This window comes from Garra rufa, chromosome 16, assembly GCF_049309525.1.
Source record: "Garra rufa chromosome 16, GarRuf1.0, whole genome shotgun sequence".
In the NCBI taxonomy this organism is placed as follows: domain Eukaryota; kingdom Metazoa; phylum Chordata; class Actinopteri; order Cypriniformes; family Cyprinidae; genus Garra; species Garra rufa.
In genome coordinates, this window is record NC_133376.1 from 7,269,276 (window position 1) to 7,292,232 (window position 22,957).

Below are 22,957 nucleotides of genomic sequence, written 5' to 3' on the forward strand. Positions count from 1 at the left end.
AATGAAAAGAACATTTAGAAATATTTAATGTACGATACCACTTGCAGCTTCTTGTTTTTGCAAGATACATCTGTGACAATTTTCAATTAGGAGTCAGCTTTGATTTATTCTCAATACCTGAAATTTACTCATGTGTTCTCTTATGTTATTATATTTTGAAACAGAGTAGATCTGTTCCTCTAACCAACCTGCATAAGGCCAAAGGCATTGCCATGATCACCCCATCCACCCTCCAGAACATTTCCAGCTCTGGATTGTCTGGATATGATGGCAGCAATCACAGCTGGGTCCATCTGCTTTGCTCTGCCAACTTTGGTGATCACACTTTTGTAGTTGTTCATCCGGACCAGATCAGTCTCAGCCAGTTTTCTGGAGGCTTCAACACCTTTTTAAGATAAAATCATTGTTATAATTATATTACATATTGCTATTTATTGAAATAATATGTATGTAGTCATGCATTCTCACCATTTACGGTTAATCTGTCTTGATTTGCTGTTTCCTGTGATGCACCGGTGGTGTTTATTTTCATGATGTTTCCATAAATGCATGCTAGAAACAACATGCAAAATATAAAGTCAGTAAATTATTTTATACAGAATATTTATATAGCAGAGCTACACTATCACAAATTGCTTCTAAATTTGACAATATCATATTATATAACTTACCCATGATGTTGACTTAAAACTGCTGTGAAAGAGTAAATCACTGAGCTTGATGAGACACTAAATCAGGAAGTAATTTTCTTTTTTTCAGATGTTCTTCAACTATAGTTTGGAGAAAAGGAAAGGTTAGAACTTTTCTGATTAAATTAAAGGACTTAGTTATGGCCACCAATAGCTAAAACTTGATCAAATTTGACAAACATCTCTGAATCTCTAAATAGAAGTACTGTGTAAACTGTTTACCCTCTACATATTTTATTTGAAAATATTTGCTATTTATATAAAAGTTTCAAAAGTTTGGATTCAGTAAGACTTGTAATGTTTTTTAAATAATCTCTTTTGCTCATCAAGGCTGTGTTTATTTGATCAAAAATACAGAAAAAAACAGTAATATTGCAAAATGTTATTACAATATAAAATATATTTTTTAATTTTAATATACTTTAAAATATAATTTATTCCTGTGATGCAAAGCTGAATTTTCACCAGCTGTTGCTTCAGTCTTAAAGGTTGTATCCCCGTCAGGGGTTTGGTGTTGTGGACTTTCCTACTGGTGCTGGGATGTGAGGGAGGCGGAGCGAAAGTCCACAACACCAAACCCCTGACGCTGATTGGTTGGAACACTGTTTGTTTATGTGTGGAAAGGTTGGTAGTGCCGATTGTTTTTTTGGCATATCTCGGACCCTAGGCTGACCAGAGAGACGCGGTTTTTTCACAGACAATTTATGGGGCAGGCAGCGAGCGGATCGTGAAGAAAGGTCAGCTGAAATTGACACTTTATGTTTTAGGCTAGAAATCGCTGATACAACCTTTAAGTGTCACACGATCCTTCAGAAATCATTTTATGTTGATTTATTATTAGAATGATCAGTGTTGGAAACAGTTGTGCTGACAAATATTTTTTTGAAACCTGTGATTCATTTTTTGAGGATTTGTTGATGAAAAACAAGTTAAAAAGAACAGTATTTTTTAATTATATAAATATTTTCTAACAATGTAAATCTATGCTATCACTTTTTATTATTTTAACACATCATTGGTGAATGAAAGTATTCTATTTTTTTTTTCAAAAATAGAAACAATACAAATTTACCAAGCCCAAACTTTTGAACAGTAGTGTGTATTGTTAGAAAACATTTATATTTTAAATAAATACTGTTCTTTTTAACCTTTTATTGGTGGAAGTTTTTTACTGTGAAAATGTCACAAACTGAGTGGTGGGGATGTTGATGAGATGCCAGGAAAAGCCAGGAAGCAGAAATATAAACAAAACAAACACTTTAATAAACAAAAATCATGAGCTTGAACAAAGAACATGTAACGTTATCGACGGACACTGGGGCGTGATCAGACACAGGCTATGTACACAGAAACAGGGCGTGGTTACAAACGAGATAACAGTTTAACAAGGGGGAAATACAAACATGGGCAAGACTAAACCAACTAATGCCAAACCAAAAGGGGAAGACAAAGACTAAACCATTTAACACTAGAAACAGAGGGGGAAAAACACTGGGAAGACCGAACAGAACAGGACAAAATACTGACAGTACCCCCCCCCCCTCCCCGAAGGCGCATCTCGCACCTAATAACATCCATAGGGGAGGGAGGGTGGGCGCCCTGGAGACCGCTAGGCAGGGACACAGGGGAACACAGGATACAGGGGCGGTATCCTGGGCGGATCAGGGACAAAACAGTTCATGAGGCCATGGCCGGGTTAACAGTCCAGGAGGCCATGGCGGATCTGGGGGCTCAGGAAGCCATGGCCGGGTTAACAGTCCAGGAGGCCATGGTGGATCTGGGGGCTCAGGAAGCCATGGCCAGGTAAACAGTCCAGGAGGCCATGGCGGATCTGGGGGCTCAGGAAGCCATGGCCGAGCAAACAGTCCATGAGGCCACTTGGGCAATGTTGGCTCTGGAGGGCGCGCTGGAGGAGGCACCGGCTCTGGAGTGTATGCTGGATGAGGTGAAGGCTCTGGAGCCATCTGCAGCCATCTTGCGTGTAGACTCTGTCATGGCAACCGTCTTGCGTGCAGACTCTGGCATGGCGGCCATTTTGCTTGCAGACTCTGGCGTAGCAGCCATCTTCTTGTAGACTCTGACGGGGCGGCCATCTTGAGAGCTGACGCTGGCCTGGCCGTTGGGGGGCTTGAACACAGAGAGGAAGCCGGCAGGCTTGAGCACTGGGCAGCAACCGGCAGACGCGAGGAGGAGGCCGGCTGCATCGGGCTGAGGACAGCGGCGGAGCTTTGGAGGATGACTGGAGATTTGGGACTGGGCTGGTGGTGCGAACCGTTGGCTCAGTATGTGGGGGGTCCCGGCTTAGGGCAGGCCGGCACGATGTGCTGTGTTTGCAAGGGGACTGGAAGATGAGACTGAAATATATTTGGAATTTCTTCCACTTCAAAATCAGACCCATTTAAAAACAGAATGAGATTGACCAGCTCGATCAAGGGGAATTTACTAGCTGGAAGATCGCAGCGGATAATCTCATCATCCAGTCCCAAAACAAACACAGTGCCAAGTGAAGCATCAGCCCAGCCTACCAGATTTGAAAGCTCAAGGAACTCCTCCACATATCGCTCCAACGATCGACCGCCTTGCCGCAGTCCCCTCAGTGCTGCCTCAGCCCGACTTATCTTTTGTCTTGGTCCGTCGATCTGTCACAAACTGAGTGGTGGGGATGTTTATGAGATGCCAGGAAAAGCCATGAAGCGGAAATATAAACAAAATAAACAATAAACAAAAACCAGGAGCTTGAACAAAGAACATGTAACGTTATCGACGGACACTGGGGTGTGACCAGACACAGACTATATACACAGAAAACAGTATCACAGGTTTAAAAAAAAATATTAAGCAGCACAACTTTTTTCAACATCAGCATATTAGAATGATTTCTGAAGGTTCATGTGACACTGAAGACCGGAGTAATGATGCCTAAAATTTAGCTTTGTATCACAGGAATAAATTACATTTTAAAATGTATTAATGTGATGATGGGGACTAAGACATCATCACCACCGTAGTAGTGGGAGTGTATGAAGTTTTAGAAAAAGAAACATTTACATTTCTGTTTTTCTACACTGTTGGCATTTATGATTTTGTTGACTCTGATGCAGTTTATTAGGCTTACATTTTCATTATGTTTAATTTAGCATATTTTCGTCCAACATTTCTTTACAATACAGAGAGTTTAAGATATTGTGTTTGTGTTGCTTGCTGGTAGGTGCACATATCAGAAGTCATCGCAATACTTAATGTCTACTAAAATTCCCTTCAGAAACTTTTTTCCTCATTAACCACACAGAGACTGGTTGTAATTGTTTTATTCTTTCACGTTTGCATTTGTTTGAGTATTGTGAATCGAACATGTGGTCTACTCACCATATCCTGTTTTTGTCACCTCTCAAAGGAAGGGGCGGGACAATGGCTCTCCCTTTTCTGGGGTTGGGTTAAACCATGCCAACTAGTGGGGGAGGAAACTGAATCTTTGCTGATTGGGATATGGGAAGAAGTCTTGTGATGTTGGTTCCCTATCGAAAGGTAACTCTCGTTGCGTCGTCATTTTTGACGACTGCTTAAAGTGAGTTCAGTGAGTTCAGTCCTCAGACGAGAAAGAACGACGGCGCGTAAGTGTCTACTTTAATACTATTTCGATAGGCGATCGTTACTTAGAGTTGCTGCTAAAAGCACTTTGTCGTTTCTGTTTAATTACTTATTCCTAAGTATTAATTTTAAGCTGCTGTTCTCTTAAGCACTCTGGCGTTTCTATTTACTTACTTATTGGTTAATATTAATTTTGAGCTGCTTCTAAAACGCACTCTGTAGTTTCTATTTACTTATTGGTTAATATTAATTTTGAGCTGCTTCTAAAACGCACTCTGTAGTTTCTATTCACTTATTCGTTAATATTAATTTTGAGCTGCTTCTTAAAGCACTCTGTTGTTCTATTTAGTTATTCGTTTGTTTTATTTACATCCATTGACTGTTAGAAAAGGAGTGTTCTTCTGTTATTTGTCCTGCGATTGTTTTTGCTTTAAATTCTAGTTTTTATTGCAATCATTAAAATTGATAACTGAGCGTATGACCAAGGAAAGCTTTTGTTTTTGTCATATCGTTCCCTTCTGGAGCTATTACAAGTGCGAAGCTGTTGCTTTTTGAGTTTCGATTGAGCCATTTTGCGTGCGGGCGAGACATTTGCGGCTGACTGAGCCTAGGAGGCGTCCCTAGCTTTATCAGTGAAGCACTGTTTGGTTGTCTATTTAACTGCGTCAGACCAGCTGACGCTGAAGCATCAGCAGAAGCGTTCAGCCTCCTCACGTGAAGACCGACGAGAGTAAAGACTTGCGACTTTTCCTGCGCGACTTAACCGAGCAACGACACCGACAACGCACTTGAGTACTCCTCTCCTTTATTTCACTCTTCTTTCTGTCCTCCTCTATCATGTGTTTCCAACTCATTCCGGTGGTCTCTTCACACCGCACTAATATCACACGCACACGTCGACGCAATATTTCTAACCTGCGTCCTATCGACACTTCTTCCACTGAACCTTTCTCTTTCACGGTTGGACTCTGGAACTGTCAGTCAGCTGTCAACAAAACTGACTTCATTTCAGCATTTTCTGTGCAATCTGGTCTGAGCATTCTAGGTTTGACTGAGACCTGGATTCGTCCAGAAGACTCTGCAACCCCAGCTGCTCTCTCTAATAACTTTTCCTTCTCTCACACCCCTCGTCACACTGGAAGGGGCGGGGGGACGGGACTTCTTATTTCTAACAACTGGAAATACTCAACCCATTCTCCTCTATGCAATTATAGTTCATTTGAATCTCATACAATCACTGTAACATCTCCTATCGAACTCCACATTGTGGTAATCTACCGCCCTCCTACTCAACTTGGCATCTTCTTAGAAGAGCTGGATGGGCTGCTGTCCTCGTTTCCAGAGGATGGCAGCCCACTTCTAGTCTTTGGGGACCTCAACATTCACCTTGACAAACCCTATGCTGCTGACTTCCATTCACTTCTAGCTTCATTTGATCTACAACGTGTTATCACTACATGCACTCATAAATCTGGCAACCAACTTGATCTCATTTACATGCGAAATTGTATTTCAGACAACATTGCGGTCAAACCCCTACACATCTCTGACCACTTCTTCATTACATTTGACCTACATCTTGCTACTTGTGCACCCCCAACCCCTCTACCTGTTACTTTTAGAAGAAACCTACGCTCTCTCTCACACTCCCATCTTTCTTCTTTAGTATCCTCCTCCCTTCCCTCTCCTACTCACTTCTCATCCCTGGACACTAATGCAGCAACTGACACCTTATGCTCCACTCTTACCTCCTGTCTAGATGTTATATGCCCTCTCTCCTCCAGGCCAGCACGATCTGCTCCGACAACCCCTTGGTTATCCGATGTTCTTCGTGAGCATCGCTCCAAACTTAGGGCAGCCGAGAGAAAATGGCACAAATCTAAGGATCCATCCGACCTCAGTATGTATCGGTCTATGCTCTCATCTTTCGCTACCCAAATACATACAGCCAAATCTTCATACTTCCACAACAGGATCAACAATTCTCCGGACGCACGCAACCTTTTCAAAATTTTTACAGACAAAACTACATCGATCAATAATAAGTTCTCAGCTCCACACATACAGGAACTAAAATTGACCACAATCACGGCTGGAACTCCCCACTTCTCCTTCTGTCCTTGCTCGGAGGCAGAAGTAACCAAACTTTTCCTCTCCAGCCATCCGACGACATGTCCTTTAGATCCTATCCCCTCACACCTTCTCCAAGCAATCTCCCCTACAATCCTACCGGCGCTCACACACATCATCAACACATCTCTTCTCACAGGCACTTTTCCCACTACATTTAAGCAGGCCCGGGTAACCCCACTGCTCAAAAAACCTACACTTAACTCTTCACTCATAGACAACTACAGACCTGTCTCTCTCCTTCCATTCATAGCAAAAACACTGGAACGGGCTGTTTTCAACCAGCTATCCTTATTCCTCTCACAGAACAATCTACTGGACTCTAACCAATCAGGGTTCAGAAGCGGCCATTCAACTGAGACTGCGCTACTGTCTGTCACTGAAGCCTTGCGGACGGCAAAAGCTGAGTCCAAATCATCAGTACTCATCTTGCTGGACCTATCTGCAGCTTTTGACACTGTGAATCACCAGATCCTCCTGTCCACCCTCTCAATGCTGGGCATTACAGGGACTTCACTTCGCTGGTTCAAATCCTACCTCTCTGGTAGGTCTTTCAGAGTGGCCTGGGGAGGCGAGGTATCCAAAACTCATCAACTGGTCACTGGGGTTCCTCAGGGTTCAGTTCTTGGACCTCTCCTCTTCTCCATATACACTACATCTCTGGGCCCCATCATACAGGCACATGGCTTCTCCTACCATTGCTATGCTGATGACACACAGCTCTATCTTTCATTCAAACCAGACGATCCATCGGTAGCTGCACGGATCTCAGGTTGCCTGGCGGATATCTCTGCATGGATGAAGGAACACCATCTACAGCTCAATCTAGCAAAGACGGAACTCCTTATCTTTCCTGCCACTCCATCTCTACAGCATGACTTCTCCATCCAGTTATGTAGTGCATGGAGCCAATCAGACATGAAATAACTAGTTATATTCCTTAAATGACTTCTCCCCCATGATTAACACCTATGTGCTATGAGCCAGTCCTTTGTTCACTATCCAGCTCATCCCCCCACCATCAAGATAAGACTCCTACCAGAAATGCAGGGAAAGATAGACTTTCCTTATTCAGACATGCAGTCCCACATACAGTTATATAGAAATGTACACGTATCAATGTGTTACCTTTTCTTATATTGTTGTTTCTGTTATGTATGTCGGCCTCAAACATTAATCCGCAATAGGTGAATTATTGTGCATGCTAAGACTCTCACATTTAGAATCACTCAGTCAAACGAGAAGATACATAGATCATGTTTGGTGTCTATGAGCAGCATTTATTATTCCCTAAATGTTAATGTTTGTGGCATCTTAATAACTCATTGCTTTATATGTATTATTGAACTTTTGAAAGTTTTGTGGCCAAACAACCAATCAGCTTCCACATGCGAAACCCCATTGTGAGAGACAAAGACTTTCAATCTTCCCTCCAAAACTCAGATCAACCGGATTGGTCAAGGTCCAACTGTGGGCGTGAACGACCTACAGGTTCATAAACCTTCCCTCATCTCTCTCATTTTCGCGCTCTTGCCTTCGGGACACAAAGACACGTCACCCGCACCTCCCCCCAGATCCATGGGGGGGGGGGGGTCTCACCTAGCGGAGGAGATGATTAGGCCTGCAATACTCTCAAGGAACTGGAAAGGACTTTCTGAACTGAACATAAACGGAAACAATGCACAACAACAACAAGCTTGCAAGTATCCGTCATTTCTACAAACGTAGATAGCTGCGTTTAAGGCGTTTTATAAAAGAAACGATTTCAGGATGTTCAGAACCGTTTCATTCCTGTCCCTTTGCAAACTCACTTTCTGTCTCTCTCTCTCTCTTACTCTCTCTCTCTCTCTCTCTCTCTCTCTCTCTCTTACTCTCTCTCTCTCACGCGTTTTCTGTCTATTTGTGTTTTATGTACGTTTGTCTATGTGCGATCGTTTGTAAGTAGAATAGTTTAATAAACAACCATATATTCACATATAATGATTCTCTGTGCTGAATGCTTACATTACAAAGTCACTTAAACTGTTTCGATCTCATATTGCTACCTTAAGCCCTATTCTGTTCAATTGTTTTAACTCCGTTCTGGTTAGTAAAAACGCGTTGCCGTGACGACGGGCCAACGTCAGAGTAATGGATATCACTGAATAATTTGCTGGACAAAGAAACCAGTCGATATTGTTATTACTGTTACTGATCAGAAACTGGAAATTGCGTATATTTAATGACGATTATTATACACGATTTCCTGTGAGTTAAACTACTTTCCCTGACTGAAATGTATGTTTTAAATAACTCATTTCATCCTATTCATTGGTCGTAAGACCTGGTGGAGTTTGCAGTGTATATGTGATGAGAGGAACAGTCTCATACATATACACACATATATTGATCATCTTAAATTCTTTGAGCTAACCAAAATTCTCTACATTAATTGGCGTTAGAATGCGGGGCAGTTTTAAACTATGTGATGTGAGCGGCTCAGGAATAGTTTGTGTGTCTGCATGCTTGTTTATTCAAACTCGGCTCGCGACTCGCGTCTCTTTTGTTTGTGTGTGTGTGTGTGTGTTAGAACGGTGTGGCCAAGCCCACCTTTAACACCTTCACAGATGTTTGAGCCTCTCGCACAGAGAAACTAAACCGCTGTTGAAGATGTAACTTAACTGCAGTTTATATATTGACCCTATAAAACGAAGCAATCTTTTATAGCGCGTCTTAAAGCCACCCTAAATTGAGCGAAGAAAACCTCTATTTTTGCGTGAAGAAGTTGATTGAGCGATGTTCCTCTTTCACCTTACAAAGGCCATATCTTTATATTTTGAGTGTAGATAGATTAGCCATTGATGTGCACTCCAATGCTAATCAGCTATCTTGCTCCTTTGGGTTAAAACCTCAGCTTAGCTAACTGATTAGGTTGACCCCGTTTGCTCATCGAATAGATTTAATATAGTAAACAACTTCGCGTTATTACTGTACAAATCTCGATCGAGTGTTATTTATTTGTTTTGTGCAAAGCACACACAAGTCTTGTGTCAGCAGGCTGACTCAAGATCAAGGTGCACGCATCGTAACTAAGCAACCTTTTAATAGTGTAAGCATCCTATTAAGTTAAAGTTTGCAAACATATGTACCTGTGTTCAGTAAAACGGACACAAGAAATATACACCCGCGATAACGCGTCGGCCATGGTAACTGCGCTTAGATGCGCGTTCAAATCCACACAAGGTGGAATCTGAAATCCCGCATAAAAGGTATTTCCTTCTATTAAAAGATAGAAGTCTGTCTAAAACCTCTTCCAATACCTATGCCTGATTTCATATTATTTTATTTTATTTTATTTTATTTATTTTTTTTTTTCTTTGAGCAACAACGCTTATAGATAGTCCCAGTCAGTCTCTCCCTTCTCTTTTCCTTTTGATGTTACATTATTAATTATTGTTATTTAAACCATAATGATAATTAACATAATGTATGTTTTTTTTTTGTTTTGTGTGTGTGATTTAATTTTAATTATTTCACCGCCTTAGATTCAACTCTCCCTTTAGCAATTATAATTGTATTTGCTCATTTTAAATTTTTGATTAAACAGTCTTGATTTAAATTTAAACTTTGACCAAATCGATCAAGTTGCACTCTCACTACCCCGGGTAATTCGGCCCATCCCAGGGGGGCCTTTCTCTCTTTTGCTCTCTCAGCTCTGCCATTTCCCAGGTGTGACGACTCCATAGCGCCCCCACCCGGTGGGCCCCGTCACTGACCTCAGGGCTGGCAGTCAGCTCACTTTCTCTCTTTTGCTTTAACCCTTTATACCTCTCTTTCTGATGGATTTTGTTTTTATTTTTCTCCCTATTAGAGACTGAACCTGTCTGAACATCAGTGAAATCTTTTGGTAACTACACCGATGAACTGAATAGCTCTAAAGTTAATCGCTCATCATTAAGTTTACTCATAGTTTCCTGTGTTTACCCACACAAACTATCTGACCCCTTCTTTACAGCTAGGATAATAAGCGTTTAGTGCGTCACCATCTGATGACATCAGTTAAGTGCGCCAACACATAGCAACATTTTAGCTCATTAGTTCTGTACGGACTTGCATTGGCTCGTTGTGCTTTGTCTCTCCCTCTCTATTTGTGTCAACATGTCACCATCCAGTCTCGCCATCCAGTCCAGACAAGGCAAAGATACCATCCTGCCCTGGGTCTAGTGACTACAGCCCCTGAGCGGAGAACAGCCGGACGACCACGCACACAGGCGAATGGATCACGATCCAGTCAAGAGCTACGGCTGCAGAGAACCAATCAACTCATCTACAGCCCGGACCATCAGTGACCACGCCCTCAACAAGATCGTCTGACTAAAGCCGCAGCGGAGAAAGCTTCACCCACGACGGAACCAGGACAGCGCGCAGAACCGCCTAGACCATCTGGATGTTCAGAGATAGCGGATGAAGAGGACAAGGACCTACACGAGGAGAGAGGAGAAAAGCTTCAAGACACGCCTGCAACACCCCCACAGACTGAGCGCAGAGAGCAGTACAGGAGAACACTCCTAAACAGCGGAAGCTCTCTTTACAATGGACCCAGGCAGACAGCAGCACTCATGCCACGGCCAAAGCCTTTTACGGCCTCCTGCAAGCAGCCTACGCCGAAGTTCAAGTAACGACTCTGCAAAGAAACACAAAGTGCGCTGAACCCAGCACACCTTAAAGAACTCAAATGCTTGCAGATAACAATATGAACAAACAGGAGAGCTCAACACAAAATCTCTCCCGGGCCTAACAGCCCACTGTTCACACCTCACACGCCAGCAAGCTGGCCGGGAATCTGACAGCTGTCACCACAAAACGCTGTCTTCCTGAACACTGCAGTAGGCTACAACACACGCCTGTCTGCAAAACATTGACTCTTAAGCAAGAACATTGCCCAGTGTGACCACGAGACAGATCTGCTTAGCTCCACCTCCAGCTAACAGGACCCCAGCCATTTGTCCCAGCAGTCAAAACTGTCAAAACTGAATACAGCAGCTAAGAACACGACTGCTACGACCAGCATCTGAGCCTACGTGAGACAACGCGACAGGCACCAAGGGAAGATGGCATCAACGCCAGAAAATCTTTCCCCTCAGATATCCACATCACACTGTGAGTCACCACCCAAATGCTACAGCCTTCTTCCGTACAGCGATTGCTCGATTCAGCGGACTCTACAGACCGCCGGAAAACAGCCAAGCACCAGAAGGCAATAAAGATTAGCAAAGTGATTGTCCAGCTGCCCCATGCCAAGGGGGGACGTCTGACTGACCAAGGTGAACAAACATACAGTGGTGTATGGGAGCTGAACACGCAGCGACATCACTGTGTGGGAGTGATCTGAGATCAGTGCAGGCCAACACTGAGGACACCTGTGCTCTGAACTTAACCTGGAATAGACAATGCAAAACCTGCTACGTCCTGTTTCTCACAGCCCTACGATACTCCCTCAACTGCGAGAAAGCCTTGCTAGATAAGATTACTCCCAGATGTTTACACTCTGGCGAACGAACTACCTGCATTCACCAAAAGGGGTCACTGTTCGGCTCAAAACACAGTGTGGCTAAAACCCTAATGCTGCACACACATTCAATGGAATACGTGAAGCAGTGCCCACTCTAGAAGCCACACCCCCTTTCTGAAAAGTAATCTTTTGCAGTGTACATACCATTCAGGTATTTCAAAGACTTTAAACAATTCCGTCATGAAGAGCCTAAAGGAAAATGGCCACTCAGAAATGGTGCCAAGCTGCTCTCCACATATGACGATGATGCAGAACTAATGTCATGTACAAGGCTCTCAGCAGAGCCCAGCACCCAGATGACAACAGCTGCGCTGCACAAGCCATCCAGCGATGTGCCAAGCACACCAGAAGACAAAGGGAATCACAGAGACCTGCCACCACTGTGTGATGTTTATAACTGTCAATGCCTGCAGACCAAGGATCCCACGCACACAAACCCATGTGCTCATAGACCCAAGAGCGAGGCAAGACACGCCCAGAGCAGGTACCTAGTGGAAAACGACAAGCCTGTCCCACTGCAACACCTTAAGCCGGGCCACCTGACATCACAGCACGAGTGACGGCAATCGGATCAACCCTTGTGTCACAGCAAGTCGCAAGAACTCCCTCTGAAAATTACTAACCTGCATAGACTCAAAGTAGGCTAAGCTCAGTTTCAAACAACACCACTCAGTTTGAAACAGACGAGCATCAACAACTGTTCCAGACAAGCAGTGCCATCACAATAAGAACATTTACATGCTATTCGTGGAAAAACAGTGAAAGGCCCAGAAAAAACTGAGGGATTTTGTGGCTGCCTAAGGTTTTCAACAACAAAAAACCCACCCACCCAACCCAAGCATCGCTTCTAAGCCACAAGCAAACCCCTCACGCTGCTACGCCGCCTGCATCACACCCATGCACACTGGCTCCACCTACAAAATAGCTCTGCTAAAGCAGCCTCTGCCAATGCTGACACTCAACCTTGCACTGTCCGACCACACTAAGGCACTAAGCCGAAAACAACTCAGTGATGTCACACACATGCCGCATCTAGATGACACATCCTCACATTTGTTCCTGATAACCAAACACCGCCACAGCTCCCAGCTTTCCAGGAACAAAGGGGGGTCATTGCTGATGTATGCCCAAGATGCACCGTGCAGAATACACCAGAGTACCAAAGCCACTACCAACGCAAAAGTGGCGCACTGCCAAGCATGCAGTGACAGAGGACATCAGAATATGCTAAGTTTGATGCCAGCTCGAAACCAGCGGATTTCAAACGACACAGCCTCTCTACGATGCAAAGCAGTCAGTCGACGAGAAACATCTGTGAACGTTTACCACCAGATGGCACCAGAAACGACACCCGTGTCAACTAAGAGACCACCCGTGTCACCACCTACACTGCTCACCAGTACTTCAGTGAAACATGCCCGAGTGCGACACCTGCATCCAAAGAGCGCAGGAAGCCAAAAGCATGCCGCAGCCAGCGAGATTCACAATAGGAACTGTGAACCAGCGTGTCTCGGACATCCAGCCCTGCCACTCACCAGGACCAACTGGAGACTCAGCAGAGTACAGAGAACGGCATCCTTCAGCCTAAAGCAGCCAACGGCCTGCAATGGCAGAGAAAGGAACAGCAGGACCGCGACAAATGGACAACTCACATCCAGCCTGGACAACCAGGAGCTGAGCAGCATCGTCTTCTCCTTGGCCCACACCCTCAAGGGCCTCAGACAGGAGGTAAATGAACTGAACCTGCAAGTCTCCGAGTACCAAAATTAACCGACACCCACAAGGACAGCTGGACACGCCTGCTTTTCCAGAACAGAGTTTCTGATGCTAACAAAGAGCTCCTTGAATGAAACTCCACTGAGAAGTACTGAAAGGTAAACTTCTGACTCCTTGCCCAACGCAACACCGCATTAGACTTCCTAAAAGGAAAAAGCATCCCATGAGACCAGCCGACACCTCAGGAGCAGCCAGACAATGTTGAATGGAGCAACGGGCCCACAGGCCCAACAGCAAAACCCCTACAAACACAACTCAGACCCGCTCAAGTCAGTGTCGACACCCCCAACATCAGACGCCTGATGACATTTGAGCAAAACAGCGGGATAACAGACACCTGCTGCCCTCCTGCACCCTAACCGGGTCCATCGGAAACTTCTTTACACTACAAAATCTTTACGACAATTCTCTGCGAACCCTGGAACTACCTGCCCTCTCACAAGTGAGAGTCCAACCAGCGATTCCAGACTGCAGGGACCACAGATACTAGATAACAACCACCTGACACAGACCAACCTGGGTCAGGATGACAAGTGACAGTGCCTCGACACCTGCTGCACAAAGCTCGAGGACCCATACCTTGCCACTGTCTATATTATCACACCTGATAACGTCGACCACGGCACCACAGCCACTCCTTGAAGCACCAACCTCCAGAGAGCCACCTCTCTCTTCCAGCCAGGAGTGCCGGGTGCATGCCTGATTGTTCCGCACCTTTGACGTCGCTCGCTGTTGTCTGTTGGACGGACAACAACGTTCGAAAGAGGGGATATGTAGTGCATGGAGCCAATCAGACATGAAATAACTAGTTATATTCCTTAAATGACTTCTCCCCCATGATTAACACCTATGTGCTATGAGCCAGTCCTTTGTTCACTATCCAGCTCATCCCCCCACCATCAAGATAAGACTCCTACCAGAAATGCAGGGAAAGATAGACTTTCCTTATTCAGACATGCAGTCCCACATACAGTTATATAGAAATGTACACGTATCAATGTGTTACCTTTTCTTATATTGTTGTTTCTGTTATGTATGTCGGCCTCAAACATTAATCCGCAATAGGTGAATTATTGTGCATGCTAAGACTCTCACATTTAGAATCACTCAGTCAAACGAGAAGATACATAGATCATGTTTGGTGTCTATGAGCAGCATTTATTATTCCCTAAATGTTAATGTTTGTGGCATCTTAATAACTCATTGCTTTATATGTATTATTGAACTTTTGAAAGTTTTGTGGCCAAACAACCAATCAGCTTCCACATGCGAAACCCCATTGTGAGAGACAAAGACTTTCAATCTTCCCTCCAAAACTCAGATCAACCGGATTGGTCAAGGTCCAACTGTGGGCGTGAACGACCTACAGGTTTATAAACCTTCCCTCATCTCTCTCATTTTCGCGCTCTTGCCTTCGGGACACAAAGACACGTCACCCGCACCTCCCCCCAGATCCATGGGGGGGGGGGGGGGGGGGGGGTGTCTCACCTAGCGGAGGAGATGATGAGGCCTGCAATACTCTCAAGGAACTGGAAAGGACTTTCTGAACTGAACATAAACGGAAACAATGCACAACAACAACAAGCTTGCAAGTATCCGTCCTTTCTACAAACGTAGATAGCTGCGTTTAAGGCGTTTTATAAAAGAAACGATTTCAGGATGTTCAGAACCGTTTCATTCCTGTCCCTTTGCAAACTCACTTTCTGTCTCTCTCTCTCTCTTACTCTCTCTCTCTCTCTCTCTCTCTCTTACTCTCTCTCTCTCACGCGTTTTCTGTCTATTTGTGTTTTATGTACGTTTGTCTATGTGCGATCGTTTGTAAGTAGAATAGTTTAATAAACAACCATATATTCACATATAATGATTCTCTGTGCTGAATGCTTACATTACAAAGTCACTTAAACTGTTTCGATCTCATATTGCTACCTTAAGCCCTATTCTGTTCAATTGTTTTAACTCCGTTCTGGTTAGTAAAAACGCGTTGCCGTGACGACGGGCCAACGTCAGAGTAATGGATATCACTGAATAATTTGCTGGACAAAGAAACCAGTCGATATCGTTATTACTGTTACTGATCAGAAACTGGAAATTGCGTATATTTAATGACGATTATTATACACGATTTCCTGTGAGTTAAACTACTTTCCCTGACTGAAATGTATGTTTTAAATAACTCATTTCATCCTATTCATTGGTCGTAAGACCTGGTGGAGTTTGCAGTGTATATGTGATGAGAGGAACAGTCTCATACATATACACACATATATTGATCATCTTAAATTCTTTGAGCTAACCAAAATTCTCTACAAGTTAGGTTCATCAACAATTACCCCATCAACTTCAGCCAGAAATCTGGGTGTTATCTTTGACAACCAACTGACTTTTAAAGACCACATAGCTAAGACCGCTCGATCTTGCAGGTTTGCATTGTACAACATCAGAAAGATCAGGCCCTTCCTAACAGAGCATGCTACACAACTCCTCGTCCAGGCCCTGGTTATTTCCAGGCTGGACTACTGCAATGCTCTTTTAGCTGGTCTTCCAGCATGTACAATCAAGCCTCTACAAATGATTCAGAATGCAGCAGCACGACTGGTCTTCAACGAGCCCAAAAAGGCCCATGTCACACCTCTCTTCATATCCCTGCACTGGCTACCGGTTACAGCACGCATCAAATTCAAGACACTGATGCTGGCATATAGGACAGCCAACGGATCATCACCTGCCTACCTCCATTCACTACTACACATCTACACTCCTTCCAGAAGACTGAGATCCTCTAGTGAAAGACGCCTCATTGTACCACCACAGAGAGGTATTAAATCACTGTCCAGAACATTCTCGTTCAATGTCCCTGCCTGGTGGAATGATCTTCCCACCCCTATCCGGAATGCAGACTCCTTAACAGCTTTCAAACGACTGCTGAAAACCCATCTTTTTCGACACTATGTGACTCAATAATAAAAAAAAAAAAAAAAAAAAAAAATCCTCTTCTTGATCCTCCCTTCTAGCCTGTTTTTCCTCTCTTTCTTGATCTTCTCCTTCTAGCCTGCACTCTTCTAACAACGCCTGATATATGGTATTTTTGAACACTTCCTATGTTGATCTGCCTCCTTAGGATGAATCACTTGTTGTATTCCCAATTGTAAGTCGCTTTGGATAAAAGCGTCGGCTAAATGAATAAATGTAAATGTAAATGTAAATGCTTATGAGAAACTCCTGTTTACTCCAATACTGAAGCCTGATTTGTTAACGTTTGTGAAGTTGCACAAACCAATGGCGCTTTAACCCGCCAAGAGGGGTGAAGCTTTGCTAATAAAAGTCGGCTAAAAGTGCCATTTCATCAGAATCTTCTCCTTCAGCGATGAGACATCTCTTCACTGACTCTGCTGTAAGAAGCCGAAGCCGAAGAAGCAAGAAGCCTAAGAAGCTTACCTGCCCGCTCAGCGCTCTGCTATCCCGCCGTGGAACTCGCCACCTGCAGTGGACTCCGCCTCCCCTGCGGCTATCCGGCCAGGAAAAAATAGCAAATTTGAGCATATTTCCAAGCACGTTGTTGCAAATGTCGCTTCACAAGTGTGGTTCATGCAAAGAGCCTTTGCATGAAATGGATGGTCACAGCGAGTGCATCGCCTGTCTGGGGATTTCCCACACACAGGCTGCGCTCGTTGAGGCTTCATGTTCTCATTACCCCCTCTGGAAGAAGCGGTAGCTGCACATCTTCTCCAGTCAGCGAGCAGAGGACTGAAGGCTGCAGTTCTGCCATTCAAGCCCTGCAGGATGACGTCAGCTCTTGCAAACAGTGCTTATGCAGCAGCCGGCCAGGCTGGCTTGGCCCTGCATACTATGCCAGTACTCCAAGTCTTTCAAGCCAACTTTCTCTGCGACATGGACGAGTCTGGCCGAGAGTTGGGTGCTTTCAGCGAGCTGCGCATCACGACAGGCCTCGCCTTGCATGCATCCAAGGCAACAGCCCAAGCGGTCGGGAAGGCAATGGCCAACCTAGTGGTGCTGGAGTGCCACCTGTGGCTGAACTTGACGGAGATCAGGGACGCTGAGAAGATGGATTTCCTCAATTCTCCTGTATCTCCAAAAGGTCCGTTCAGCCCCGCTGTGGACGGTTTCACAGAGCATTTCGCTGAGGCACAGAAGACGTCACAAGCACTGCGTCACTTCCTGCCTAAATGCCCCAGTGTGGCGGCGACTGTTTCAAGTCTCCCGAAGACGCCGTCCACACCGCAGCCTGTAAAGCCAGTGCAGCCTCAGCTCTCGCAAAACCGGAGCCTGGCCTGCAACAGTGCCCCCGAACGACAAGGAAATATCCGTTTCCAAAGTGCCAAGGTCCCCGCCCTCACATAGTGCTGGAACCTGAGTCTCAGAAGCCGTCCTGATATGCGTGCTGAGAGGAAGAGGAAGAGGAAGATTCTCACAGGTGCTGGTATCCCCTTTAAGAGAGCTCGCACTTATTCCCCGCCACTTCGAAAACTTCTGAGTGGCGGAGGTTTTCTAACCAGGCGATTCCTGCCAAGGCAGCGTGTGCCTCAAACTACTGCAGTGATAGCGGACCCACTTACAATAAAGAGCAATTTTTCTCTCCCTACACTCACACACTTAGTGTGCCCGGTTGGGCCATGTACTGACATTACCAAAAACACTCAAGAATGCCAGCGCTCCCTCTACAGGCGGCGAGCTAGCATCAATAAAATTAGAACCCCTTGACGCTTGGCTGTTGGCTTGGAAAGCCATCCCCGGCGTGTCAGATTGGGTTCCAAAGACTGTGGAACAAGGCTACTTGCTTCAGTTCCCTCGCAGGCCACCTGTATTCAAAGGTGTCGTTTAGACTTTGATTCTGGACAACGAATCACATGTTCTTCGGGCCGAAGTGCAGACAATGCTTGCAAAGGGCGCCGTGGAAATGGTCCCCATAGCGAACAGATTTTTACAGGTTTTTACAGCCGGTATTTCCTCATACCAAAGAAGGACGGTAGACTTCTCGATCTCATACATCTGAATCGCACCCTTATGCGACGGCTGTTTAGAATGTTAACTTGAAAACAGATCCTTTAGAGCTGCTCGACCGTTGAACAATCCTTGCCCTAAAACTGTGCCTACGTGGGACTTATCTGTAGTCCTAAGAGCCCTCAAAGGGCCCCCGTTTGGGCCGCTCGCATTGATCGGCTTGAGGGCCTGACATTAAAAACCGCTCTGCTTTTGGCGCTAGCGTCGGTCAAGAGAGTGAGTGATTTGCAAGCCCTGTCTGTCAGTGCTGCCTGTCTTGAGTTTGGGCCTAATGACATTCATTAGTCATTTTCCAGCCACGCAGTGGCTATGTACCAAAGTGGCTCTCAACGTCGTTTAGAGCCCAGGTCATATCCCTTCTGGCCCTCCCTACAGCGGATGGCGAACAGGGTCCTAATTTGCTGTGTCCTGTCAGGACACTGAGAGTGTACTTTGAGTGTTCTGCATCTTTTAGGCAATCAGAACAGCTTTTTGTATACTTTGGAGGCTGCTCTAAAGGGCTGCCAGTTCCAAAGCAAAGACTGTCACGTTGGATTGTTGACGCGATAACCTTGGCTTATGCCTCGGCTGACTTACAGTGCCCTATAGGAGTGAAGGCTCAATCCACTAGAGGGATGGCCTCGTCCCGGGCATGGTCTAGCGCAGAGGTTCTTAACTCTGGCCCTCGAGGTCCACTTTCCTGCAGAGTTTACCTCCAACCTTGATCATACTCACCTGCCTGTAACTTTCTAGTAATGATGAAGAGCTTGATTAGCTTGTTCAGGTGTGTTTGATTAGGGTTGGAGCTAAACTCTGCAGGAAAATGGACCTCGAGGGCCAGAGTTGAGAACTCCTGGTCTAGCGGAATCTCTATTGGGGAGACCTGTGCAGCCGCCGGATGGTCGTCGCCGTCTACCTTTATTAGATTCTACAAACTGGATGTTCCTGCTTTGCAGATGCGGGTGTTATCTGCTTAATTCTCTCTTTACCCCCCCCCCCCCCCCTCCCACCCGCTGGGTGAGTGGAGTTATGTTAAGCAGACCTCAGGTTACCCTTGGGTCTCTTGTTAGCTCAGCCCTTTTTGGGCCCTCTATAAGTGTCCTTGAGCTGAACCGCTGAGCAGACTAGTTCTGTTCTTGCTTTTAGCACGCCGTGACTGGATACGTTCCCCATAAGCAGTCGTCAAAAATTACGATGCAACGAGAGTTACCTTTTGGTAGGGAATGCTCCGGTTACTCACGTAACCTCGGTTCCCTGAGATAAGGGAACGGCGCTTTTTGCCGACTTATATAGCAGTCAGCTCCGCCCCTCTTGGCGGCTGAAGCGCCATTGGTTTGAGCAACTTCACAAACGTTAACAAATCAGGCTTCAGTATCGGAGTAAACAGGAGTTTCCCATAAGCCGTTGTCAAAAATGACGATGCACAGCTCGTTCCATTATCTCAGGGAACCGAGGTTACGTGAGTAACCGGAGCGTTATATTTGGTATAATTTGAAGAATTATGTGGATCTTTTTTTTTTTTTTAATAAGTAAATGGTCTTATGTTAAATAATTTAAAGATGCTTTGTGTTAATGGCCCTGCAGTGTCTTGTGGTAATGTCCCTCCAGGAGGTGTGGTCTGGAGGTAATAAACTTGTCCTAAGTTATATAAGCCAGTCTAGATTAAATCTGGGGGAGGAAAAGATGGGGCATTCTGCTGAAAGTATTTTAAATCTATTTTTCTGCTTGTAGCAATTAGTTTTTTTTGTAGTCAAGTGTTTTTTTTTTTTTTTCTTATGTGTATTTTTGTGGTACTGCTGTGAGAATGTACCTCTCCTGCTTTTCCACTGGCATTTAATATAATAATTTCAGAATATTATAGTTTTTTCTGTATTTTTTGATCAAATAAACGCAGCCTTGATGAGCATAAGAAATGTTTTTTTAAAAACCATTAAAATCTTACTGATCCCAAACTTTTGAGGCAGCTCCATTACAAACATGAAGTAATGTGTACAGTCTGCAATACTGAAATACAGTATTTTCAAATAAATAAACAAACACATAAATAATTAAAATTAGACTGCACTTAATAATAAACAATAAATGATTTGAAGTGGAGGGTGAACCAACTAAAATAGCTAAAAGTAGCCTAATGTTAGTGTAATCCATCAATCAAGCTGTCTACACGGTGTAATCAAAAGTTAAACACACACTTGTTGTTTTCCTGCACTTGTTGTTTTCCTGCTCACTTAAACACTTGGTACAAAAACAGGAAATGCGTCATATAGTTAAGTAGTCAAGTGCAAAGACCGAAAGTGTGGGTATTTGGACAGGGGAGCTGTCTAGGCTATACATTTTCACAATTTCATTTTCACTTTTCAGTTTACTGGAAACACCCGTATTAATCCACAATTTTTATTTAATTTTTACTTAAACTTTACACTTTAGTATAGACACTTTTCATTTCATTTTCACTGAATCGTGACAGCCGTAGCCTAATTGATTTAGTTTAATTGTGTATAAGGACAGGCAGAGGGTAAAAAACTTATGAGGCTAAAAGCCTATTGTTAATAACAAACGCACATCAAAATCCCGTTATTTTAGGCAATTAAAATATGTGATCACAATTTAATTAAAACATAACGCTTTCTTTCCATGGTTATTCAAACTGCGAATAAATTAATCAATAAAAGTAGGAAATGAATCTCTTACTTACATAGTACGTAGATCTGCACTGAATTCTGTAGACTGTCTGGTCATCTGGTGGGCAGGGCGGCTATTTAGTGGGCAGATACCATAGGCGGAGCGTGTGTAAGGCTGGGTTAGCCTTATAACCAATCACACACGATTCTGTTGAGTTTAGGAATGCAATGTCTAATCAGAAGCGTTCAAATGAGTCTTGTCAGTTTTGTTGAGTGTGCGCAACTCTTGATTTTTTTAAATCATATCATAAACAACAAAGCTCAGACGCACCTACAATGTAGCTAAGTAAGAGATTCATTACACAGGGAATACAATGAAATCATGGTTTACATTTAAGATACAAGTACATTTAAGATATAAGATAACATGTATATTGAAAAGTTCTTTAAAAGCATCTGGATGCAATAAAGTATTTTTTAAAGGTGTTTTAAAGCATTTGCTGTATGGATAAAATACTAGTAGGCTAATAATTCGCATATCGGACAAAATTGCGTTGCAGCAAATCCTCTAAATTTTAAGATATTTAGAACAGAAAAACATAAAAATCTGAAAATATAAGCAGCTAATAATTAAAGTTTTAATATACCCTATGCCAGTATAATTTGTAATTATAATTATAATTTTATAGTATATTCTATAACATTATAATTTTAATAGAATTATAAAATAAATATAAACGGGCCTGTTTTAGGCTTTTCCTTATTTCCTTATTTTTATATTTTAGACATTCATCAATAATGGAGATGAAGAAAAAAATTACTGGCCATCTCTTCTTTGGACGTGCCTTTATATAGAAATATCTTTACATCTTTACAGATTACATAATGAAAGTTTCTATTTTCGATTTGAATTAATTCGTTTAAGTGGTAATTTAATGCTTCCTATGTTCATTGTGAAGCGATGCTGTTCAAGACCAGACGGCAGAAAGCGCATCTTCTGTTTTCCTATTTATTTTATAAACGCATAACGAGTTGTTTATATTGTGAGTGCACTAAAATAAAAGTTGACCCGTCACAGGTCGGAATGATGTATTACTCCAACCTTTATGAGCAAAAATTAAGAAATGTTTTTTTGATTGTTTTCACAAAAAAAAAAAAAAAGTGATCGCACTGCCCAGCAAACACAACAACGTTGTAAAAACGTTTTTTTCACGTTGTGAAAAGGTTGTGATAACGTTTTTTTTTCTACGTATTTAATATGACAAATGTCGGGTTTTTTAAACGTTATAAATACGTTTTTTCACAACGTTGTAAAAACGTTTTTATAACGTTTTTATCACGTCTGTATGTCTCCTTCGAACGTTTTAAAAACGTAATTACCACGTCCAAACTGGTATGTTACATGCTATATTAAATCTGTATATTGATCTTATTACCAGCACTTTTTTTTTTACATTTCACCTTACTTGTACCGTTGCTGACATCGTCGATTTTATAAGCCTATGTAGGCCTAATAATTGATACTACACACAAATTTTGTCACTCATCATATTTATTCACAAAATATAAAAATATGATACCTAAACAAGACAAATGCATAAATA

The 22,957-nt window shown here is 43.5% G+C and overlaps 2 protein-coding genes across 2 annotated transcripts in view; one reads left to right on the forward strand and one right to left on the reverse strand.

The window, feature by feature from the left end:
• rnf20 (ring finger protein 20, E3 ubiquitin protein ligase) overlaps positions 1–22,957 on the forward strand; it is an 80,449-nt gene that overhangs the window by 38,549 nt on the left and 18,943 nt on the right. The window lies entirely within an intron of this gene.
• On the reverse strand, positions 180–21,488 carry LOC141288947 (lysozyme g-like). The gene is made up of 4 exons (XM_073821149.1): positions 21,428–21,488; positions 672–770; positions 469–552; positions 180–385 (listed from the first exon to the last, which is right to left on the reverse strand). The coding sequence occupies exons 2-4, from the start codon at positions 673–675 to the stop codon at positions 180–182; spliced, it is 294 nt and encodes a 97-aa protein (XP_073677250.1). The 5' UTR covers positions 676–770; positions 21,428–21,488.